General features: G+C 39.0%; 1 protein-coding gene across 1 annotated transcript; it reads left to right on the plus strand.

Moving 5' to 3' along the window:
- Positions 1–593: 593 nt before the first annotated feature.
- LOC120442222 (adhesion G-protein coupled receptor G4) lies at positions 594–23216 on the plus strand. The gene is made up of 31 exons (XM_039618168.1): positions 594–672; positions 2343–2473; positions 2586–2823; positions 5161–5442; positions 6767–6864; positions 7437–7498; positions 7673–7718; positions 7904–7932; positions 8231–8385; positions 9078–9284; positions 9377–9450; positions 9588–9655; positions 9762–9798; positions 9894–9916; positions 10140–10285; positions 10368–10497; positions 11412–11512; positions 11679–11883; positions 11966–12131; positions 12845–12991; positions 13103–13228; positions 13321–13366; positions 13453–13556; positions 14425–14546; positions 14862–15130; positions 15712–15829; positions 18391–18469; positions 19400–19601; positions 20323–20424; positions 20714–20878; positions 21428–23216. Exons 1-31 carry the CDS (start codon positions 594–596, stop codon positions 21556–21558), a joined length of 3888 nt encoding a protein of 1295 aa, XP_039474102.1. The 3' UTR covers positions 21559–23216.
- Positions 23217–23470: the final 254 nt, after the last annotated feature.

Raw genomic sequence — 23470 nt, forward strand, 5'->3', positions numbered from 1 at the left:
GATTTTGTTGCACACAGGGACAGATACCAACCTATTGAAGGTCATGCAAGTAGCCTTGAAAGAGTAATTAGGTCTTCATGTTCAGGTAGTGTTGACAGAAAGCAGTGCATGTTTGTCAGAGCTTATTACCGTTTCACGTATGCTTTTGTGTGGCCGTCATTTTTTTTCTCCTACACTTTTATAGATTGACTTTTTGTCCCACCTGCATACGCATAATAGCACGAGCCGACCAATCACAGCCAGACAACAGCATTACCTGCTTCACGGTCACAGAGAAAGGTTTGTGACTTGATTTTTATGCATCGTCTCAGAGCTTGTTCGAAACCAGTGAGCTGAGACTTTGCAGGATGAAGTGTAGCTGCTGAGAATCTCGACCAGGATTTACTTTCAGATTCATCTCCTGGCTTTCAGGCATTTCTGTCGAAGGTAAGTTTGAAACTTTGATAAACTTTGATGCTTCTAATAATTCTAATAATAAAATTACTTTATTGGAGTAACAGTGGGTCACTGTCTCTAGAATTTTCTCTTTTGTTTCATGCAGTTAACGCACAAATAATAGTGTAATTATTTTATTTTATTTTTCAGATTTCATCATGATCATCCTTCAAAATTACCTGAATGTTTTTTTCTCTCTGTCTCTGCTGGGCAGCCCGGGTGCTGCTAAAGCGGAAGGTAGGAACAACTAAAAAAAACGGGAAAAATTCAAAAGAGATCACAATTTATTTTATCACAAATCATGTTTGCGTATTACCTAAAGCCACGGTTCTGTGAGAAAGTCAGCTGATTGTAAAAAAGTCAAGAATATCTAAAACAAACATCACGTATATCATGTAGAGCCATTAAAGACCACAAGGTGAAAGGTGGAAAAGCATGATGTAATACTGTAGACAGTTTAACTGACTCCAGATTCAGCTCCTGCTGGCTAAATAAGTAAAGAAAAAAAAGACTCCTTGTTCCTCATACGTTCCTTTTAAAGTGGCCGGGTCTGTAAAAGTGGCCGCAAAACAAACTAATGATAATTTCTAAAGCAAAAAAAATAATTACCCATTAAGGTAACAACATTTTCGACAATTAAAAAAAAAGAGTTGCAATGAGACTAACAGTTAGGTTTATAAGTGTTTTTTTCTTTTTTTGTGATTGAGCTTCCGTACACCACCACAGTGCGTTTCAAATCAAACAATCTATGGGTTGAATTCAATGTTAACAAAAGCATTGAATTAACTTTGAGGAATTTTTATATAGTCCCCCATTTTCAGATGTTCAAAGGTAAGTGAACTCGCAGAATTTTAAGGGTTATAAAGGTTGTTTGTTTGTTTTTTAGAGCTGTGCTCTTTTAGATGTTTTCTGTCTTTTGAGTCTAAAGCAGTGATTCTTAACCTGGGTTCGATCGAACCCTAGGGGTTCGGCAGAGCCTACGCCGTGACATGCACGGCTCATTTTGTGCACCAGTAAAAAACATATCTATGTCTTGAATTTGAAAAAAATCATATTTTATTTTTCACTAAAGAGAGGTTCAGTGAATGTGCATATGAAACTGGTGGGGTTCGGTACCTCCAACAAGGTTAAGAACCACTGGTCTAAAGTATGAAAAAGGGCTTCTTGAGTGTAACCAGAGGTTTGCACCCTGTTTTAAACCCTCGTATTTCTATTCATGAAGATGTCTCTTGATTGTGGACTGGTAGATCCGCTCAACCCCTCATTGAGTGTTCTTTACTTTGTTAGATGTTGTAAAGCTGTAAAGCTTCTTTTAGGAAATAATCATGGAAATGATTCAATTTTCGTTGCTTTTTCTGGTCTTTCTGGCTTTTTGTTGTTGGTGAGTTGGTTGGTGCATGCAAGCTTTGTAAGAACGAGGCAGATTGCTCATTACTACTAAAGGTTTTGCTATCTCTCTGACCGGGTTGTTTTGCTTTTTCAGCCCAATAATGGAGTTTCACTGAAAAGCCTGGAATAAACTCCACTCTTTTTTCTGCTTAATAACCAGAGAACAGAAACTCCCTGCCAGTCAATTGTCCAATTAATTATAAACCTCTGAAAATGGGACATTATGCATAAAACAGTTCAAACACGTCAATAATATAGTAATTATTTAATTCAGATGAAAAATTAAAAACATATTTCGTTTCAACAGACAAACAAACCAAAGAAAAAAACCCAACCCTGTTTAAATACAAACAAATAACTGAGGTTTCCCAACACACTGTGACAACACTCAGTTTTAACTAAAACTGAAAAAGGATCAAACTCAATGCAGAAGGTTCTGAAGGTAAAACCTTCTCCCTTTGTTCAGATTTCCTGCTATGGAAGCACACTTTTTAATAAAAAACAATGTTTTCTCTCAGCGCCTAGGTTCAGCCTATGGGGGGAAGTGGCTGATTTCACTGCGGGATGCAGCCACTGGACACTAAAGCGTCAGATCACCATCCCCGCCCTGCAAGAGCTCACAGTCTGCTTCTACCTGAATCTAGAGGAGGTACTGATGATAAATGTCCTCCACTTACAACTGGTTTAACTGTCACAGGGATATTTTTAAAGGGGCCGAACAGTTAAAGAAATGAAATCTCACTAACTCCAAACATGTCTAGACCATAGGTTCCTCACCATGGACCGCCTTTATGTACCGACATCCAATGGCACAGTATGCTGAGCTGGGGCTGGGGTTTAAGGCGGGTCATTTAGTGGTCTGGTTGTTTGGCGTGGAGTGGAGGACCCAGAAGATCAACCTCCTTGAGTCACAGTGGTACCCACTATGCCTGACCTGGTCACATACAAAAGACAGACCTGCCTTATACCTTAAAGGGACCCTGCTGAACCTCACGGCAGGTGGGTTTCCTCTCATCGTGTGTTCTTTAAAAACATAATTTTATTCTGGGATTACTTAAGTCAAGTTAAAAGACATTTTTATGTCACAAACTGGTCACAGATTTAATGAGTCTGCTCATAAGCTTGTTTTATAAAGGGCCAACAATATGTTACAGGCTTGCTGTATTTAATAATAACCTGTTACTCTATCCCACATTTTGGCCTCCATGCTGGTAGTTTAACATATTTCCAATTTTCTCCCTTTCTGAGTGATTAAAAAAACTGGGTTATATGTTATATGATTTCCCCCCTCAGCTTAGGTATTTGTTGCACTGGGTGTTGTATATCCTCTCAGGGATTGAGACAAAAATCCTAAACCAAGGGGAGCAAGCATGAAAAACACCAAGGCAGACTCAGTAATATAGGAACATCCAGACAAAATACACACTTAGATGAGGGACAGTAAGGCTCAGGTAACCTCAATCTAGAGTTTCCCTGTTCCTAGAGAAGTAAGAACCCAGACTGGGTCCCCCCGAGTTATGTGGCTATCCATTTGTTAAGTGATGGCGCATCAACCCTGCTTCCAGGTCCAAGCTCCTACTGTGTTCATTAAAGTTGCTGTCTTTTTAACGTGTTGTAATGCTTTGTATCTTGTTTTATTTAATATAAACAATCCCCTAAAAATAATCAGTTGTAACTGTTGGCTTCTCTAGCTTGTTATTAGCACCACTGATGTGCACCACATCTTTTAGCTGTGTTTTTATAACCTTATGATGGAACTACAGCCTATGGGCTGTACACCAAATACCTGAACACTTCACGAAAGAATCACTCTAAAGTAGGGTGACCAACCGTCCTCTTTTATTGCACTTACTGACTTGTAAAAGTCTATATGACATTATTAATTTCACCATTCATTAACCGCACAGAGAAGGCATCATTTAAATATGTTAAAATTTTCTTTAAACAAACAGTATTATTAAAGTTCTTCATGACTGGGCCAAGTATCCTCTTTTTTGGAAGCCAAAATATGGTCACCCTATCTAAAGCCAACTAAGATTTCAGTGAGTAGATCAAGCTAGTCATTTTGTCGAGTTGAGTTTTGTGCATGGATCATCTCAGATGATTCTCTTAACTGAAGTTTGGTTTGTTTATGGTGTATTTCCCCTGCAATACGATTGAGGTCTTTTACCTCCACCTTCACTCTGCTAACATGTTTATATCATCCTAATCATAGCTGTCTAGGTGGCCACCAGGTAGCACACATTATGTCAGCTAGCCAAACTTCACTAACCCTACAAACACTTGGCGCTGTTTTTTTCTGTCTTCATTTATGTCCTAAGTGATAGTGACATTTTAGTCTTTTAGAGATCCATCAGTCAGAACATGGTAGATCTTGAGATGTAATAGTGACCTAGTTCCTGTTAACTTCCTGTTGTTAGCTTCCTGTTAACATTGCTAATCCTCTTTTTCATGGATACCATGATGTTAAACTTTAAACTTGTTAAACTTGTAACACCTGGGAGAGCTGCCACACTCATTTTATGCAAAAATCGGAGCCGTTCACTGCTGGGAGACTTCCCATGGTAGATTTGAGCATTTCTACTCCACTTGCCATGCAATTGCCACTTGCAATGTTTTGACAGTTTATGTTTTTCACTCTGTGTTATTTAAGCCTGGTTCTGCCTGAGGTCTCTTCCTGTTAAAAGGGAGTTCTTCCTCCACACAGTTGCCAAGTGTTAACACATAGGGAACTGTGTGATGGTTGAGGTTATTGCTATAATACTGTAGGATCTTTACCATATGTCATAAAGTTCCTTTTTTAAAAAAAAAAATTGAAGTTCTCAGATTGTAGATCCTCGATTGCTTTCCTTATCTTATCTAAAAGGAGCACAAAAAAGGAGAAAAAGGAAAGACAGACTAAGCATAATACTGAAAGATGACAGTAAGAAAGATCGAAAAAAGAAAAACGGGTGAAGAAATAAAGTGTTTAGAAATGGCTGTTGGGATCTAGAAGTCTGATCCTCTCAGTTTTCTCCTGTAACTGATTCTGATTTTCCTACACAGGATGTCAGGCAATACTGAATTCAGGTGCTCCTTTTCAGTCTATTATCTAAAAATTGTCTGGCTGGAACATCTCAATGATTTATATATTGATAACATGGTTGCATCAAGTGATAATCTGCTTACAAAGGTCACTATCAAGAGTCTTGTGTTTGTGCTCATGACGTCTTAAATGAATGGAGGCTACAGCTACATCCACTGTTTAGAAAAGGATATGGAAAACCTGCCTTGGCTGTTTCAGTGATTTTTTAGTCTTTCCTTGACCACCTTTTGTACCCCTTCCCTCTCTCACAGTTCTCTATGGAGCTACTTTTACCTCCTCCTCATGCTCCACACTGGCCCCCGATGGATCGCTCACTCTGGGATCAGGACACTTCATTGTAAACGACAACATACAGATCATTCCTTTTACCGGTGTGTCGGGAAAACTCTCTCTGTTCCGGATGTGGGGGAGAGAACGCAGCAGCAAGGAAGTGGCATCAATGAACTGTACAGAGGGGGATGTTGTGAAGTGGGAGAGAGACAACTGGGACACTCAGATCTGTGCTCCACTCCAAGATCCCAGCCTGAATTGCAGTGAGCATGCAACTTATAAACCCTGAATACTTTCACTTCAAACCTTTGCCGTTATCATCTGATTTTATTTTATTGCAGTAAATGCCACATTCATCAAGCTTTTTCCAGCCTCACCGATAGTTTGTTGGCTGTCTCTGGTGTATCCCCTCGCATTAAATACTCACCACCTGTCTATTTGGCAGTTAAGTAAATATAAAAACAAATTTATAATCAATTAGATGAAAATTAGAAGCATTAATCAAGCAGCTTGTTTCATCTCTGCAAAACTGGAACAGTCTACAGTTTCAATAAGCTGATAAATGTTGACACTTTTACTTATTAATGATTCTAATTTCTTGGCTACTAAATGCAGGAATTTTATGAAAAAGGACTGAAAAAAAAACATTCCAGTTTTTCTCAGAAATATGGAAGAAGTCAGAACTCATGACCACTAAAGATTTTTTTCTTTCACTGGCCCTAATCCTCTTTCATAGCACTATAGAGCTTCGTTTACATAAGAAAATTCCTTTCACACAGTCTGTTCAGCCATATGAAAAACGCAGTATTAGTTCCACATGAATCTTTCCCTCTAGCTTAAAGCGCTGCTCCAGTTTTAGGTCAGTGCAGATAGGAAAAAATACAGTTTGATCTTTTCTTCATACCGTAATACAAAATATATAGGTTATGACCGTGGTTCTCAACCTACTGGGCAGGTCGCAGTCCTGGGGCGGGGAGACACACCAGGTGGCTGTTGGTGAAACTAAGCTAAATAAATTTATTTTTTAGGAAAAATAAAAATGCTGATGTTTTTACACAGACTTTCAATTAAGTCAAGTCCAACTTGGATCATTTTAATTGTTAATGATTGATGGAAACGGTGGGCTGTAGCCTGTAATGTCATTTTACTCTACAGGCCTCTGAGGTTTGAGAGCTACTGGTTTATAATAATAAGCAGCCTTTATTAATTAGAGGCAGAGTGATGTGAGGATTTTTAAGACTGATACCAATATTTAGTGATTTAATAATCTGATATATCAACTGATACTTTTTTCTTCATTCAGACATAAAAACCCCAGAGATTTCTCAACATTTTTTATTTGTAGTTATTTATGAGTCCTCACTAAGATAATATGATAATTTCTCCCGTCTCTTCTTTAATTTCGAGCTGATATATTGGTCAGGTTCAAATATTGATAAGATAAAGAAAAAAATCTGTCAAACTGTAAAACATATATATAAATATATACACACACTGAAGTAGCCTTGAATGTTGTCACTCTTGGTTTTTTATTGTCTTTAATGAAATCTACAAACATTTAATGCAGTTTTATGTTCTCTTTGGCAGCATGGTCCATTTACCAAGTGAAACTGATAATTACTATTATTCGTCAGGATGGGAACAAAACTGAGCTCTACACAGCCAGAGACATCGCACATCAATGGGTAAAACAAACAAAAACTTCAACAAAAAATAAGGTTTATTCATCTATTTTTAAATTCTTGAAAAACTGGTATAAGAAGAATTATTTTTATTACCTCTGCCAATGAGTTCATGTCATTTATTCAGTTTGTTTGTTTTCATTAACCGTTTTAATCAAAAGGTTATCAATGGATTTGTGAGTAATTCCAAACATGATCCACATTTGGTCCAAATTCTTTTTACCATTTTCAAAATCTTTACCATTGTGAGAAAGAGCGAAATCACATCTCCATAAATCCATAAATTACTGAAATAAGATAAATTTAGAGCATTTTTTTTATATTCTGAAGAGAATATCCAAAACGATATCCAGAAATCGTTTTGGATCCAGGAATTTTGTGCGTGCTGTGGCAGGAATTTTTAGCTTTGGCAGAGGTGTGTAGGGTCAGACTTCTCGTCATTTATTTCTCTGAAAAATGCCAGACCCTGCTGCTTTGAACGTCATTATACTGTGCAGGCTTTACTTTACATTTATTCAGCAGCAGTAAATCTCAGCGGCTATAACACTGCCTTCTGCTCTTTGTTGTTCCTGCAGCTCAGAAAGGAGCTGCCGAGCGACATCTATTTACACATAGTATCTGTGTTTGAACTGTCCAGGTAGGAGATGATTTACATTTACAACTCAGCCATTACTCGGTGTATTTCGCAATAAAATTCATTTGAATCTCACTGTGTGTCACACCAATTAAATCTTGTTTTATAGTACATGTCAGAGGAGGGGAACAAATGGGCCGTAAGGTTACTGAGTTTCTTTGATTTTCTTATTTTCAGATCCAATACAGAAGACCTCGTAAAAACACCATATGAAGACCAGCTGGTAAGAACATCAATGCTCAACTGATGCACCAGGTTGATATATGAATGAGGGGAAGTCATCTTAATGCAAATATAGCTGTGACAGCATCTTTATCAGAAAAACTTGTTTCATACGTATCAACTGTCTGCAAATCTAGTACAAGTTTAAAGTTAAACAGTTGAGTAAAATGTTCTTTTATTCTTCAGATGCGGTTCGGTCCCTCCAGTAGCAACAGGTAATATGGTAGAGATTTACAGTTCCCAGAATATTGTGTGATTTCTACCTGAAATTATTAAAAAATGTACAGACAAGTTTCTTTCATTTGTATATAAAACAAAACAAAAAATTCTTTGCTTCTAAAGTTTGCCAAATTTTCATAATCTGGGAAAAACATTCATCTTAATAGAAAAAAAACCTACTATATACACTGATGCAATAGCGTTTGGTTGATTAATTGAAATACCTGAAAACCATTGTTGTAGAAGAGAATAAGAACGTGGTATCTAAACCATGACTTTGTGTCTTCCTTGTAGTTTTCGCTGCCACGTATACGTGAATGTCATCCCTGCCTTGGATGTGGCATATGTGCAGTCTCTAATAGCCACGAGGCTTAAAAATCCCTACAACGACTCCAGTGGTTTGCTACAGCTGCAAGCAGATGCAGAAAACATACACACCACGCCTGTCGGTAGGAAATAATTCTCAACAGAAACCGATAATAGTTAATAAAAACTAATTATAATTCGTACATAATAACCAAAAAAACTTTATTTTTTTTTATAAGCTCATTTGGCTTTCATAACAGTTTCTTCCTGGTCTTGCTTTGTTTTTTCTTGGTCGAATAATCTCTGCAAAGCTGTGGAGTAGCTTTAGGTCATTACCTTGGTATACGTACCAACAACCAATCAGTTTAAGCTTGCAAGTTTTTAATGTTCTCCAGCTTTTCTGCAGACACAGAGGAGGAATATCAAACTTAATTCACATTTATATCCCCAGATTTTAACTGGCAAACTGGACTTCCTTGAGTGCATAACATTCAATAATAAAAATTAATTTTTCTGATCAAGAAATAAATAACCAGCATCTTCATTTTTTAAGGGTGTTTTTCTATTTATTTCTGTTTTTGTACATTTATCTATATTTTAACATGAACAAATATCATTTTGATTGAAGAGTTTGTGCATACGTTTGGACTAACCAAACACATTTTTTTTTAGAAACAACATTTTTGTAATAACAAATATTGTTCATTTAAAGTAGACGTGGCATAAACCGTTCATTGTGAGGTGGTCTAATCATTTTTTAAAGCACTGTACGTGTGTGGTCTTGTGAAGCATTTGCAGAAAAACTCATTGTGGGTCTCTGACATGCATCTTCCAGATGGTTTCTTAGTTGACACCAGCAGCCCCAGTACGATGACACAGCCTTCTCCTGTGACAAATATTACCACTACGACCACAATACCATCCTCCACGTCCTTTTCTACCACCGACTTTAGACCCCCAACCACGAGCATCATCACAAGTACAAGTACTACTACCGTGGCCACGGCCATGACCATTGCCACACACCCTGAAAATGTTTCCGGTCAGTTTCCCAACTGCATGTACATCACGGTTCATCTGTCATCGTAAATGTCTTGGTGAAAACTTTCTGATCCGTCTCAATTTCCTTTGCAGAACTGTATTTTCAGGTTAAGGTGAACGTGTCCATAACAGGCGGTTGTGACACAGAACAGATCCTTAGGTCCTGGGTACGTCTTACAGAACACCTAAGCTCTTATTTTAAGATACAGGAAACTATTTTTCCTTCACTTGGTTAAATATAGGGGTGAAAAATCCTGACAGCATAAGTAATGCAGTAATATGAATGCTAACATCCTCTTCACAGCTCAACAATAGCCTACCAAACAACTTCATGACAGTGCTTGAATTTCAGCTAGTCCCCAAAGCTCAAAGGTAGAGTACCACACATCAACTCACCCATTTCCAGAAATATGTCACATTCTGATGAAAGCAAAGGTCTTTCAATTTGAACAACTTAAGTTACTGATCTCACTTCCAGAAATCATCCTAAGCTGCAGTCAGAATACCCTACCAGAGTAAGTAAGCATAAAAAAGGTGTCAGTGCCTTCTTAAACCAAAAGGCTGTTTCTCCCCTGAAAGCTTCATCTTCATCTTTTTTACTCTTTCCCAGGTATTAGCATACACAGTTCCGAGGTAAGCTTCGTGTGTCTCCATACAATTTTATTTAGAACTGATTACAATAAACAAAAAAATTGAAATTCTGCCTGGAGGAGGAGGAAACTGGCTGCTACTTTGTTCATTTTTATTTGCCTTTACGCAGGTAATATTAAAAAAGTATAACATCATGATGTTATACTTACTATGTACATGAGCCCATTGTCATTCTGCAAGCCATATTTAACTCTGTTACTTCCAGAAGAGAGAGCTGTATTTTCCAGGTCCAAGTCATGATGCAGTCAGACATAGAGGAAATCGAAAACCTGATACAATACATACTGCAAAAACCTTATGAAAATGAGTCCATCTCCATACGCACTGAGGACATAGAGATAAGCCAGATACGTGAGTTCAAAAAGGGGGGGAAAAACCCAACCCTGAAAATCTTCTCATTTTGATCTCTTTCTCAAACATCTCATTGTTGCAGTGTCATTTAAGTGCAATGCAGAAATCCGCCAAACCCTGAAAGGGCTGTTCGTGTGGCCTGAAACTTCAGGAGGAGAAACTGCGAATCAAACGTGCCCAAAGAACCCTGACCACTACGCCACTCGACACTGGTGAGAGCTCAGACTCTTAATCATTTTTCATTTGTAGCCCAAGTGAAACATCTCACAAAATATGAGATTAAATGGCAACAGGTCAGTGACATGGTTGGGTTTAAAAGCAGCACAATGTGAAAGACTGCTGGGCAACTCGCTCACCAGCTTAAGAATAATATTTCTTGTTAAAGTTGCAATGAATCTGTGGGTTTCGTCATCTATGTACGTGACTTTTTTAAAAGCTTAGAATTATCAGGGCTGCTGGATTTGTCTACCCAACAATATAAACCTTTACTAGTGAAAAAACATAAAAAAATTACTGGGCTTCATCCTCTTGATGCCCTGGATATCTGCAGCTAAAGTAATGGAAATCAATCCAGCAGTAAAGATTTATTAGACCGACACTGCTAAAGTACACACGCTCTGACATTTGTCCTCATGTTTACAGTTGAAGTGTGCTGTGTGTTTTATGTATTTGGCTGGCTGATAAATTTAACACATGGATACGTACGAGTCTGAGTATTAATCACATCCGTTGGTATATATTTATATGGCTTTACTGCTGTTCTAAAGACTGCGTGTTGACTCAGTGTCACAACACTCAGTGATGGCTCTGCTGTAAATGCATTAATCAAGACCTCAGTGTCACTAATGAGAGGTTAAATGATCGGTAATTCTCAGAATCAAAATGCCTCACATCTGTGTGAGGTCTCACATAATGTCACCGATCCATCGAATTAACCTCATTTCCGTTGTTAGGTAGTTAGCCGATGCCATTTATTTTCCAGTAAGAGTGTGGCAAGCAAATGTTGATATGCAACATGCTGAGGTGGCAGGATAACCAGATGATACAAAATTTTAAAAAGGTTAAAGATTTTACTCTCAGCAGATTTTTTTAAGCATTCTCCCTCTGTCCACCTTCTGTTTGACAGTAAAGGCATGCTCAATACCCACTGGATGGCTCCAGTGCTGGAAGACTGTGCTCCAGTGGTGGAAACCATCCCTGACCTGTACCATGTCAGTGTAACTGCCGGTCAGTCACAGACTTTTTCCCCAGCTCTAAAATTACCCAAACATCTGTATTTCCAACATAAACCCTGTTACTTATTAGACATGTGCTGTGTTACAAGTTAGAATGGGATAAAAATGCCTGGATGCATTCAAGCATTATTTCACAAGTTGTGACATTTAACTTCCAGATAGTGCTCGGGATGTGGTAGATATGATTGAAGTTTTACTGAGTAACCACTCCACACTCAACTATGAGGAACTGGCGATAGTCCTCAACAAGCTGCAGGACATCATTAACGTCAGTGTGGTCACACCAGAGCTGGGCCAAGCTCTTCTCAACATTATTTCAAACATACTGAAATCTGAGAGCAACCTGGTGCCTTTTACTAACAAGTAAGGAATGAATGCAGAACGAGAAATAAACTTTTCCAACAATCTGATGTGGGGACACTAAAATCTTCTGTCTTCTCTCCAGCATCCTGAATATTACAGAAGCAATGGGAGACAGGATAGTGGGTTATGAGGGTTTCTCCACCCTGGTCGCTCCAGCCATCGGCATCACAGTGGTGGATGTAGTTCCTGGAGAGTTTAACAGTTTAATGATTGGAGTGGCGTCTGATGCAACTGGCAAAAAACCAGAGGTCGGCAAAATTTCTCTGTAAATTTTCTTCCTCATTATGTTGCTCACTTCAAACTTCAGCAGGTCGTCTCGACTATGTCTACAAGCCTGCTGCCATGTGATTGGCTGATTTGATATTTTGTCATTTGTCCCATCTCTCTCCCCTCGCTCCTTCTCAGCAGCTTGCTTCCTCTTCCTGAGCCTGGTTCTGCTGGAGGTCTCTTCCTGTTAAAAGGGAGTTTTTCCTTCCCAGTGTCGCCAACTGCTCGTTCATAGGGCAGTCCTGTGTTTGTTGAGGTTTCTTTCTAATATTGTAGGGTCTTTATCTTATAATCTGAAGTGCCTACAGCCCACTGTTGTTGTCAACTGGAACTATATAAATAAAAGTGAATTTCTGCATTAAGAAGCAGGTGAACAGGTGTACCTATTCAACATTCAGCTCCACACTGAAGTCTGTTTTAGGTAGATGTTACAAAAGGAATAAAACATGCTTTGAACCAATAACCGTAGACTTTTCTGCAGTCATTGCTTTTAACAGCGATGTGTGCAACAGCTTGAAACTGACACTAAATGTTTCTCTTTTGGCGATATTTAAGCAAACATTACAGATGAATCTGTACTTACCGAATTAATGCTGCTCAAATTGTCTGCAGTGCATCTCAGAAATCAACGGTGCTGTTAGCTGAAACATGTTGCCTGCGCCTTAAAAAGAATTAAGAAAATTTGTCTTTATAGATTTTTATCAACAGGTATCCCCTCAACAGCACACTGGCTTTCATCTCCCTCCCATCTGCGCTGCAGCACTGCTTCCCCCAACGGGGCCCAGACCAGACCCCACCGAGAATACAGTTTCAGTTCTACGCCATTGCATCGCTCTTTAAGGTGGTATTTTCTATGAAGCCACTTCTTTGTCAAGATTTTTATGCAAACAAATTATGCTTAGATGCTTATTAGTGAAACATGTTATTCATATATACTGTGTTTTAATTTCAGGGGACACAAATGGATCAGACACTCAACACTTTTGTGGTGGCAGCCAGTGTGACCAACGCCAGCTGTCCAATCAAAGACCTGGAAGAAGATATTGAAGTCACACTCCAACATCTCATACCAAACACAGTAGGAGAGGTTGTTCTATCAATATACACTGCGTGTAATGAAAGCAGCTTTAATGAATGAATGCATTAATGTTTCTTTTGTCCCTGATTAAGCCTTACAAGCAGGTCGAGTGTGTGTACTGGAACTTCAATAAAAACAGTACGTCCTGATCTCAGTCCTATTCTTCTAATTCAAATCAACTCTGGAAGAAGCGGGCCACATTAAACACGACTCTTCTCATGCAGATGGACAAGGAGGCTGGGACAATTATGGATGTCGGAAATACAACAGCAGCTCTTACTACACAACCTGCCTGTGTGATCATCTCACACACTTTGGAGTTCTTCTGGTACAAACTACTACTTTGATATTGTTTTACTGTTTCCTAAATAGCACATTTTGGCAGAGCACTTTAAAGTTTTGGTAACGGCATGATAGTACAAGCAGCAACAATACACACACTACTAATTATGAATCGCAGACGTGTCAATATGGTTTGACCAGGCTTAACCAGCAGAGGGCACTAAAGGAATAATATTTAAAAATAAACTACTGCAAAGAAAAGTTTGACACAATTCATTATGTTTGAGTAACTCCCGACAACATATACTGTAATGGGATTGCTGTTTTGCAACAATTGCACCAATATTAATAATAATACATATGAGAAATGCCTCCTGGGCTATTCAGTACCAAGAACGCCAAAATTAAATGAATAAATTCATCATTAAATAATTAAATGTGTCTGTAATTAGTTAAAATTTGAAATAAATACATAATCTATTGAATCTATAATTCATTTCTAATAAATGTTATTTAAAAACATTTACTTATTTCACTATTTAATTATTCCATGGTTTCTGTGGTGCAGACCAGTGTCCCTTATTCATTACTCTGTGGCTTTCAGCCTACAGAGTAATGAATGCCTACCGAAGAGGAATTTTTTTTTTTAAATTAACGACTTTTAATGATTTGATTAACAAGTTGTTTCCATCCATCCATCCATCCATTCGCTTCCGCTTATCCTTTTCAGGGTCGCGGGGGGCGCTGGAGCCTATCCCAGCTGTCATAGGGCAGTGTAGTAGTGGTTAGACAGATGCTGGGCTTTATGCAAGTTTACACATGGCACTGGGAACAGTTAGGAACAGGATCAGCCAAGAGCTAATAATGCACACTGGAAAATCCAGCGCTGTAACCAAACGTCTCCATGTCTCCAGGATGTCGCCAGGACTCAGCTGGACCCTGCTAATGAGCAGATCCTGACCATTATCACCTATCTTGGTTGTGGAGTCTCGTCACTCTTCTTGGGAATCACTGTTCTCACGTACACAGCTTTCGAGTAAGCGTTTACCACCGTCTGTTTTCTGTTTACATGCAGCACAGATCTGTGGGTCCTACTACAGGCCTGTCAACACCAATTCAACTATATCCAAAACACTATTGTTTTAATTGAGTCACACATTATTTTCAGTGTTAGAATACAGCGAAGGAGATGCTCAAGCTTCACTGTCATGGTAGTATTTTAATGCATGCATTTCTCAGGTTTGTTTACTTCACTGCTGAAGGTTTCTCTGTATGTGTATCTGCATCTAGCACATAAGTATCATTGTACCCAACCTCTCGACTTTCTCCACGATGTCTATATCTCTCTTAGAAAGCTTCGTAGAGACTACCCCTCTCAGATTCTCCTCAACCTCTCTCTGGCCCTGCTGGGCTTGAATCTGGTGTTTCTGGTCAACTCCTGGCTGTCCTCCTGGGGTCTGTACCCTCTCTGCGTGGCTGTGGCCTCCACCTTGCACTACTTCCTGCTTGCATCATTCACCTGGATGGGATTAGAGGCCGTTAACATGTACTTTGCCCTTGTTAAAGTATTCAACGCCTACGTGCCCTCTTATATGCTCAAGTTTTGTCTTCTGGGATGGGGTGAGTCACATTTTTGCATGACTGAATTTTAGTTAATGGCAACACAGAAAACATTATTATTTATATGGTGTGATGACACACTGAAAGCTCATAAAAATCTCAAAGGGGATGCATTATGCTCATTTCCAGGTCCATCTCTAGATCATTAGACTCTAGCAGAGATGCTCTGCATGAGTCATGGTTCCAAAATAATCTTTATCATATACTGGGCCCCAGTGCAGAGTATTAAACCATTTTGCTCCTCTCCCTTTAGGTCACCTTCTGATTGGCTGCACCTCACAAAATCAAAATTTAAACAGCAGATGGATGGAACTGGACCATATTAATGATTTCCCCTCTTTCCGAAATCCTAAAGAGAATAAACTGCCTGACAAGTAGCTTTTCGAGCAGTGTGACACCTAAACTATAGCCTCACAGCGATTACATAAGAGTTTGGGTATTTTTTAATATCAACAATTCTAAAAGTGCATTACATTAGACAGCTATTTTTATATCACAAAAAGGGTTCATTTTAAAAGCAATTATATTTTCCGTTTAAGGGTATGACATACCCCTTGTATGTATTTGAAATTGCCATCCAGGGCTTCCTCTGGTGATTTGCATCCTGGTGCTCATCGTGAACAGAGAGGCCTACGGCAGTCACATCTACACAGACACTTCTTCTTCTACCTTACAGCTGCTGGACAACTCTGATAACTTGTGAGTTTTGGATTCATCTTTTATTCATTTTTCATATCTTGATACATACTTGATGATCTGAAGAGAGTTGAAGGTTTCATTCAGCTTTCATATATAATATCTCTCTCTCTCTTTCTACAGATATCTCTCTCTCTCTAGCTAAATAATCTATATCCATCTCTTAAAAAAAGACTCCTTGCACTGTTTCTGTGGGTTTCCTGTCAAGAGGAAACTGCTTTCAAAAATGTAAACTGAAACAACTTTTAATGTCCTGTAAAATAAGTATAGTACAACACACAGAGAAGGTTTCATGCAATCTTTATTGAATAATTCAAGAAATAGTTCTGTTTTTAGTCAGCCAGTCTTACATTTTCTCTGCACTTCTACTATCATTTGCTCATCATCTCGTGCTGTTATTTAGCAATTTATTTTTGACCAGTCTCACAATTTTACAGTGAGGCAGCATTTCAGGGTCATGCTCTTTGCCACATCTGGCAGTAAATAACTGACCAACAGTGTACATTTAACTTATCACAACAGGGGAAAAAAAACAAAACAAAAAACAGGTGTTCAAGTAAAATTTGTAAACACTGTCAGCTCAACGGGAGCCGCAAGACAAATCAAGTGCCAAAAGAAGCACGTTGGACAAGCATTTTAGTTTCACCTGCCCAAGGTCAACTTCTTTTAGACCAGCGGTCCCCAACCCCCGGGCCTCGGACCGGTACCGGTCCGTGAGTCGTTTGGTACCGGGCCATGAGAGTTGAGGCTCAGGTCTGAAATGTAAGGTTTTCAGGGTTTTCAAGGTAGATATCTTCAGCAGTCAGGCTCACCCGAGCCCAGACTTCTCGTTGAGAAAGGGGTGTCAATTATTATTTTGTTGTATTTATCCGCGACACCTTAAAGGCCGGTCCGTGACAATATTGTCGGGCACAAACCGGTCCGTGGTGCAAAAAAGGTTGGGGACCGCTGTTTTAGACTAATGGTTGTGGACACCCTGACAAGTCTTTCAGGTGCCAGCAGCTTAGTTCACATCTGTACTTGTCTTCCTATGACACATCAAGGGGTCTTCTGTTAAAGGAAGGCTTCACTAGCTTAGTTTCTTAAGACCCTTAAAAACCTGAGCAAGCAATGATGAAAAAATATATTTAAAAAAAATTGCAGGCTGAATTTAGAGTACATACACATCTTTAAAGCTCATCTCCTTCAAACGAAGTACTCGTTGCAGTCAAAGCTTACTCAGGTCAAAATGTCAAAGTTATGCAGTATTAGTTCTGGAGTCCTGAGGGTCCTGGTTCTTCATCATCTGATAGCTCTTCTGCAGAGCCGTGACTGTAGTCTGGATCGTTTTCACTCTGATCTGCCAAGTCGTCGTAGTCTTAATGTTCAGCCTCATCTTCATCAAGGGCAATTCCTCTGAGCTCATCCAGATTGTCAGGAGATTTCCCAGTCAGTCTCTCAATCATGTCAGCCATGTACTGGACATGTTGAGCAAGCTCCTGCAGCTCTTCATTTTCACTCTGAAGCTTCGTTATCTGCTCATCTCTGGCGTCTATGCTTTTGTGGAGCTTCTCATTCTCCTGTAGAAGATTGTACAGTGCTTTCTGTTGCTCCTCTGCTACCTCTTTCCAGTAGGTGGAAGTTGGAGTTTCTTTGACCATGAGCTCATATGCTTCTTTGGACATGCCATCTATTAACCCATCAGCTGCTTCTGTTTGAGTGGATTTGACTTCCATCTTGACTCTCTTTGAACCTCTGATTTGCCCAGCTGTCCAATTCCTGCCTGAGTTAACCCCCCCCCCCCCCAGGTCTGAGTTAAATTGATGAACTTGCAGGGGTGTGGCTGGTAGGTAGCCAATAGTAGCCTTTTGAGAAGTTGGTGAAGGGTGTGGAAAGGGCCTTCTCAACTTCTCAAAAGCTACCATGTGGTTGTGTATGCCGGTTTCCTGTCAGAGGAGACTGCTTTTAAAAATGTAAACTGAAACGATGTACACTGACATTTGAAGTTGAACTTTTAATGTCCTGTAAAATAAGCATAGCACAACACAGAGACAAGGTTTTATGCAATCTTTATTGAATACTGTAATATCTCTCTCTCTCTTTCTACAGATATCTCTCTCTCTCTCTAGCTAAATAATCTATATCCATCTCTTTAAAAAAAAACTCCTTGCATTGTTTTTTCTACTACTTCAAGCAGGATTACATATACATGTATTTTTTTCCATCCAGGATCTTGTCAAAAGAAAAATAGCTGGAAAAAATGAAATGTATATCACAACATATTTTCTCCAATTACAAAAGCAAATTCATGATGTAAAACCACAAATCTTCAAAAATCGATAAAACCATTTCCTTCACATTTTATTTTCAGCCAGATCAAGCTGATGTGATGTCATATTGGAGTCATGTAACATGGTATTAAACTCTCAGGCTATCCAAACACACGATGCAAGAATGATAAGTCAGTAACACGTTTTCATTAGTTGCAGGAAGTTCAAAAACGACCACAGTTTCATTCGAATACTTCACCTCACATTCGAATACTTCACCTCACACTGTCTGTTTCCTGTTTGTCACCCTCTCAGCTGCTGGCTCCAGGACGATGTGACATTTTATGTGTCTGTGGTTGCCTACGCTGTGTTCATCTTTCTCTTCAACACAGGGGTAAATCATTTCCACATTTCATTAAAGATTTGACTTCTTAGATTGTTATGTGTTCTCCTTATTCCCTTTAAATTCAACATTTTTCATTCGTTTCTATATCAGGATTTAACAGGCAACATTTTTGATAATCAGTACAGACTGGATAACTTTTGTCTTCAGAAACATTTTTTGTGGCACAGATTCAAAAAGTTGCTGGAAAGATTCCTGAGACATTTTGGTATCCATTGACATGACAGCATCACACAATTGCTGCAGATTTGTCAGCTGCGTGTCCATGATGTCAATATTATGTTTTACCTAATCTGGTGATCACTGAGGCCTGGTGACTGTGAAGGCCATCTATGTACCATAAATTCACTGCCATGTTTAAGGAACCAGTTTGAGATTTTCTGAAATTTTTGACATGGTGAATTATCCTGCTGGAAACAACCGTGAGACACTGTGATCAAAGAGGAATGGAGATGGTCAGAAATAATGCTCAAGCAACTTGTGGCGTTTGAACAATGCTCAGATGGTACGAAGTGGCCCAAAGTGTGCCTAGAAAATATTCCCAACACCCTTACACCACCAGCAGCCTGAACTGTTGATATAAAGCAGGATGGATCCATGCTTTAACGTTGTTTATACCAAATTATGATAATCAGAACTGATCATCAGAAATCTTCATTCTGATGCTCAGCTTGAATTTCAGCAGGTTGCCTTGACCATGACTACATACCTAAATGCACTGAGCTGCTGCCATGTGACTGGCTGACTAGACATTTGAATTAATGAGCAGCTGAACAGCTGTATCTAACAAAGTGGCTGGTGGAGTTAGAAAAAAACTTCATATTAGACACATTCTTTATTACTGTGTACATTTGCTTTTAACCCTTTTACCATTTTCCTGTAAGCCAACCACTCTGAGGCTTCTTTTCAATCTCCTCTTAGGTTTTTGTGGTGGTTCTAATCCAGATTCGACGTATGCGAGCCAACAGCCCGGCAGGGACCAGGAGTGGAGTCATGCAGGACTTGAAAGGAGTTGCCAGTCTAACCTTGTTACTGGGGCTAACATGGACTCTTGGCTTCTTTAGCTGGGGGCCAGGCAGAATAGTTCTGCTGTACCTGTTCTCTGGACTCAACAGCCTGCAAGGTTGTCCTTTTGTACAGAGGCAGTTAATGAAAGCTCAAAAACATCCACATAGAGAAACCATACTTCTAATTTTCTCTTAAGTTTGAAAGTCATCAAGCTTATTTTTACCTTATATTCAACTGTTTAGCCTGAATCTGTTGAAGTTTTTTGAATACTTAATGTCTCGGTCAGCCAAATGAGTCTTTATTAGCTGACATGAACAGCTGTGTTAGTTCTTCTTCTTATTCAGTCAAAACTATTTTGAGAAGTAAGGATAGCATATAGATAGCAATGACTGATAGCAATGATCAAACATTATAAATATGCACAGACTTGTAGGTGGTGCTTTACCTTTAAGAAGACGACCTTTTGAGTGTTGTTGTGGGCTTATTTATTGTGTGAAAATTTGCTAACCACATGTGCAGTTTTCCACAACAACCCGCTTTGCAACCGGAGTTCAAAAGAAGCTCGGATGAAGAAAAAAAAAAAAAAAGATGAAAAGGAAGAAATCAAACAGCCAAATGATGCAACTATTTCACAACAGCTTTCACCTCTACTGGCCTCTCTTATAATACTTTCTTTTGTATATTAGAGTGAAGCAACCACTGCTGTTTACTTCTCTACATGAAATTACTCCAGAGAAAATTAGAAATACCTGCCGTAGGAACAAAGAGCTACAAACCCAGATCTTATCTAATCTTCTTGAGCTCACGACCTTTTCTTACTTTTCTATTTGCTGCAGGACTTTTCATATTCTTCTTCCACTGTTTAATGAAGGAGAACGTCAGGAAACAGTGGAGGATTCACCTCTGCTTTGGACGTTTTCGTCTTGAGGAGCACTCTGGTATGGCACCCACACGTAACACAGCGTGACCTCGTCACTTCAGTTCAGTTACTTTTATGGCAACCTTTTTGTCGAGGCTCATAAAGTAGTACTGAAATTAGTATGTGATATTGATACTATGCAAAGACTTGATCACACTCAATCTGAATAACTGCTTCCATCTAACAAATCTGTTTGTTTTGTTTGGTGCTGTTAAAAGTTCAACTTATGGGGTAACTTGCAATGAAAGCAAAGCAGCAAACACCACTTTGGGCTTCACTTATATTACCTGTCTGCCACTGTTATCCAGAATGGAGCAACTCGGCTTCGATTGGAGCTCAGGCAAAGCCCAAAACAAATCCTCCAGGAGCATTAAGACCATCAGTCGGCTCAACTAAGTCCTCCTCCACAGAAAGCACGTCAGCTTCCTCCAACTACAGCCAGCGAGATTCATCCTGCAAGAGACCAGACCTGGGTGAGAAAACCAGGCACCGCACGTCCTGACTAAACTCATAACTATGATTCGGTCAAGACATTTCAGTACACTTATTATGAGCAAGATAAATTAAGTACATGATGACATTTCACTGAGATGTTCATTCTTCGGTGGACTTTCCTCTGTTGACATTAAACTTCCTTGGCTCTAATCTATTATAAGACATTTAAGCTTACAATTAAAAGTTACAGTTCATCCTGTTTAGATTCAGGCTCCTTAAAGTAAAATGATGATCACAGATTTAGTCAGACATCACTGTTGCATTCAGCTGCCAAAATTCACACTGAAGGTCACTGCTTACATTAATGAGACTGCACTGACATTAAATAATTACCAGGCTTTGTAATTAAGCTGGTTTAGACACAAGTAAAAGGACATGTCTGTTATTCCTTAAAAAGGTTTCCTTCAACCATCTGACAGCTCAATTTCAGTTTAAACTCCCAGGTATACATTCTTCACACACACACACACACCCACACAGGTTTTTCACACCTCTGAATTGCTCACAGATGTTTAATTATCTTGTAGGCCTTTTTATGAATTCCTTGGCGCTTCCTCAAGCTCAGAGAAGCCCTTCGGGTCCAGGAGGTCCGCCTTCCTGCAGAGGGGTGAGCCGAACACCTGGCTGGAGGAATCACATGCTTCACCAGCAAGAATAAAAGAGCGCAACATATTAACTACCACTAAAAAAAAAAAAGGAAAAAAAAAAGTTTGGGTCACTCAGATTTGTCTTAGTGTTTATCGTGTTTAATTATTGTAGCTGTAAAAAAAAACCCAAAAAACGATTTGTGTGTCTGCAGCACCAATCTGTGTGAATGACGTTGTTTTGTTTTTTTTATTCTGAAACTTTCCAGAGTGGACATATTTTACAAAATGAAGGTTATTCCATGAGGGTAAGCGTAAAAAAACAAAAACAAAACTGAAACAAAAAACAAGACCCAGAAGTTTCCACAGTTCCTTTCCTAACCAGCACAATACGGCACTTGCGGGTAACATTTAATGAAGCTGCCTGCTGATGATCTGTTACTCAGTCTAAGGACTGTGATGCTCTTCTGCTCTTGATCAGCTGAGTACTGTTGCCTCTTTTTTTTTTTTTTCCTCCTTCGTGCTGTTCTGAGAATGAAGGCGAGCACATCGTCGTACAAAATCTTCAGTTATTTGACATCTTCCCACATGGACTAAATTATTAGAACCCCAACAGAGAAATGTTTCAGAAGAAAGTTTGTTTATTTGAGACTATAACCCAACCCAAAGGCTGATACTGTACACACATAACTAGTCAGATAAATCAGTGTTTTAACCAGCATAACCAATTTCTGCTGTGCAAATTATTTTTCTAATGATCGTTTTAAATTATATACATGTAGGTAACCCAGCATGCCACTGGACCACAGAAACAAAGTGTATTTAGTTATTCCATTAAAATCCTCAATAATCTAAAATAAATAAATGTCATTCAGAATTCTTCTCTGCCTAAATGTTATTTTAGATTAAAAAAATTAAAACAGATATGCTTTTATTTCAGAAACAGGCACACTGGAAAGTGATCCCAAAGTTTTAAGCAGCTGTTATATACCACAGCTACACACAGTCTAAGCATAGTGTACTTTAATTCAGGATAACCACAGATGCAATCCATGCGATTGCAGACCAAATTAAACTGCAAGCATCGCTGTATTCCACCTTCATCAGATATTGTTTTTCATGCAATTCTATTGTTTTTGTTTTTGCTAAATATTGTAAAAGAGCCTGTAATTATGGAGACACGAGCAGTTGCATCAGTTCCAAGGAGGAGTTGGTTGCCAAGCAACTGGTGAGTGGAGCCATGGTGACAATGAACCGTGGTACCACACAGTTTGTGTGAGAAAAAAAAAAATTAAGTATTAAATTTAAGATGACAGAAGTCTCACTGTGTTCATCTTTATCCTAATTTCTTTTGCCAGAAACTGCTTTCAAACCAAACAACTCCACAATCATCCCTCAATCAGCGCACAGACGGAAAGATCACCACACGTTATTTTTTCCGTGGCTGCGAGTGCCATTTTGTTCGTGTAAATTCTGACACCTTTGTTCTGATCAACATATGATGTTTCTGAATAATCAGTCTAATTATGGACGTCTCTGCTGCTCATTTTAGAGAGCCCACGGAAACAAGTGTTTTTAAACTAGCGCAGTCGCTGTATGCTTTAATCATGCAGCTGCCATTCTTTGAGACGGGCTTGTAGCAATGTGGAGTCACAACTTATCCATCTCTCAGCACGATGTGTGAGAGCTTACTAAGGATATTTTTGTTTTATATTGCCTGTCTCACCTTTGCATCTGCACAAAAGCCTGGTGACAGTTCTGTCACGCTTCACCTTTCACTTCCAGAATACAAGAGAGGTGTTGATTGAATTGACAGGTAAATTCTGAAGTTGTAGTTTTCGAGCTGTACAAGTTAATTAATACATGTGCAAAACGACAAAGCGTTGTGCAATAGAAAGCATACAGAGAACATGTATTAATATCTAACATTTAAAACTAAAGAAAACATTTATTTTTCTCCATTTTACTTAATCTTAAGTTACTATT

Source organism: Oreochromis aureus, linkage group 10 (genome assembly GCF_013358895.1).
Source record: "Oreochromis aureus strain Israel breed Guangdong linkage group 10, ZZ_aureus, whole genome shotgun sequence".
Taxonomy (NCBI): Eukaryota; Metazoa; Chordata; class Actinopteri; order Cichliformes; family Cichlidae; genus Oreochromis; species Oreochromis aureus.

Coding starts and splice junctions, on each gene's coding strand:
- LOC120442222 (XM_039618168.1), top strand. CDS start 594: ATGATCATCCTTCAAAATTACCTGAATGTTTTTTTCTCTCTGTCTCTG. Junction 7,933..8,230: donor GGTCCCTCCAGTAGCAACAG/GTAATATGGTAG, acceptor TCTTCCTTGTAG/TTTTCGCTGCCACGTATACG. Junction 11,513..11,678: donor CCATGTCAGTGTAACTGCCG/GTCAGTCACAGA, acceptor TTTAACTTCCAG/ATAGTGCTCGGGATGTGGTA.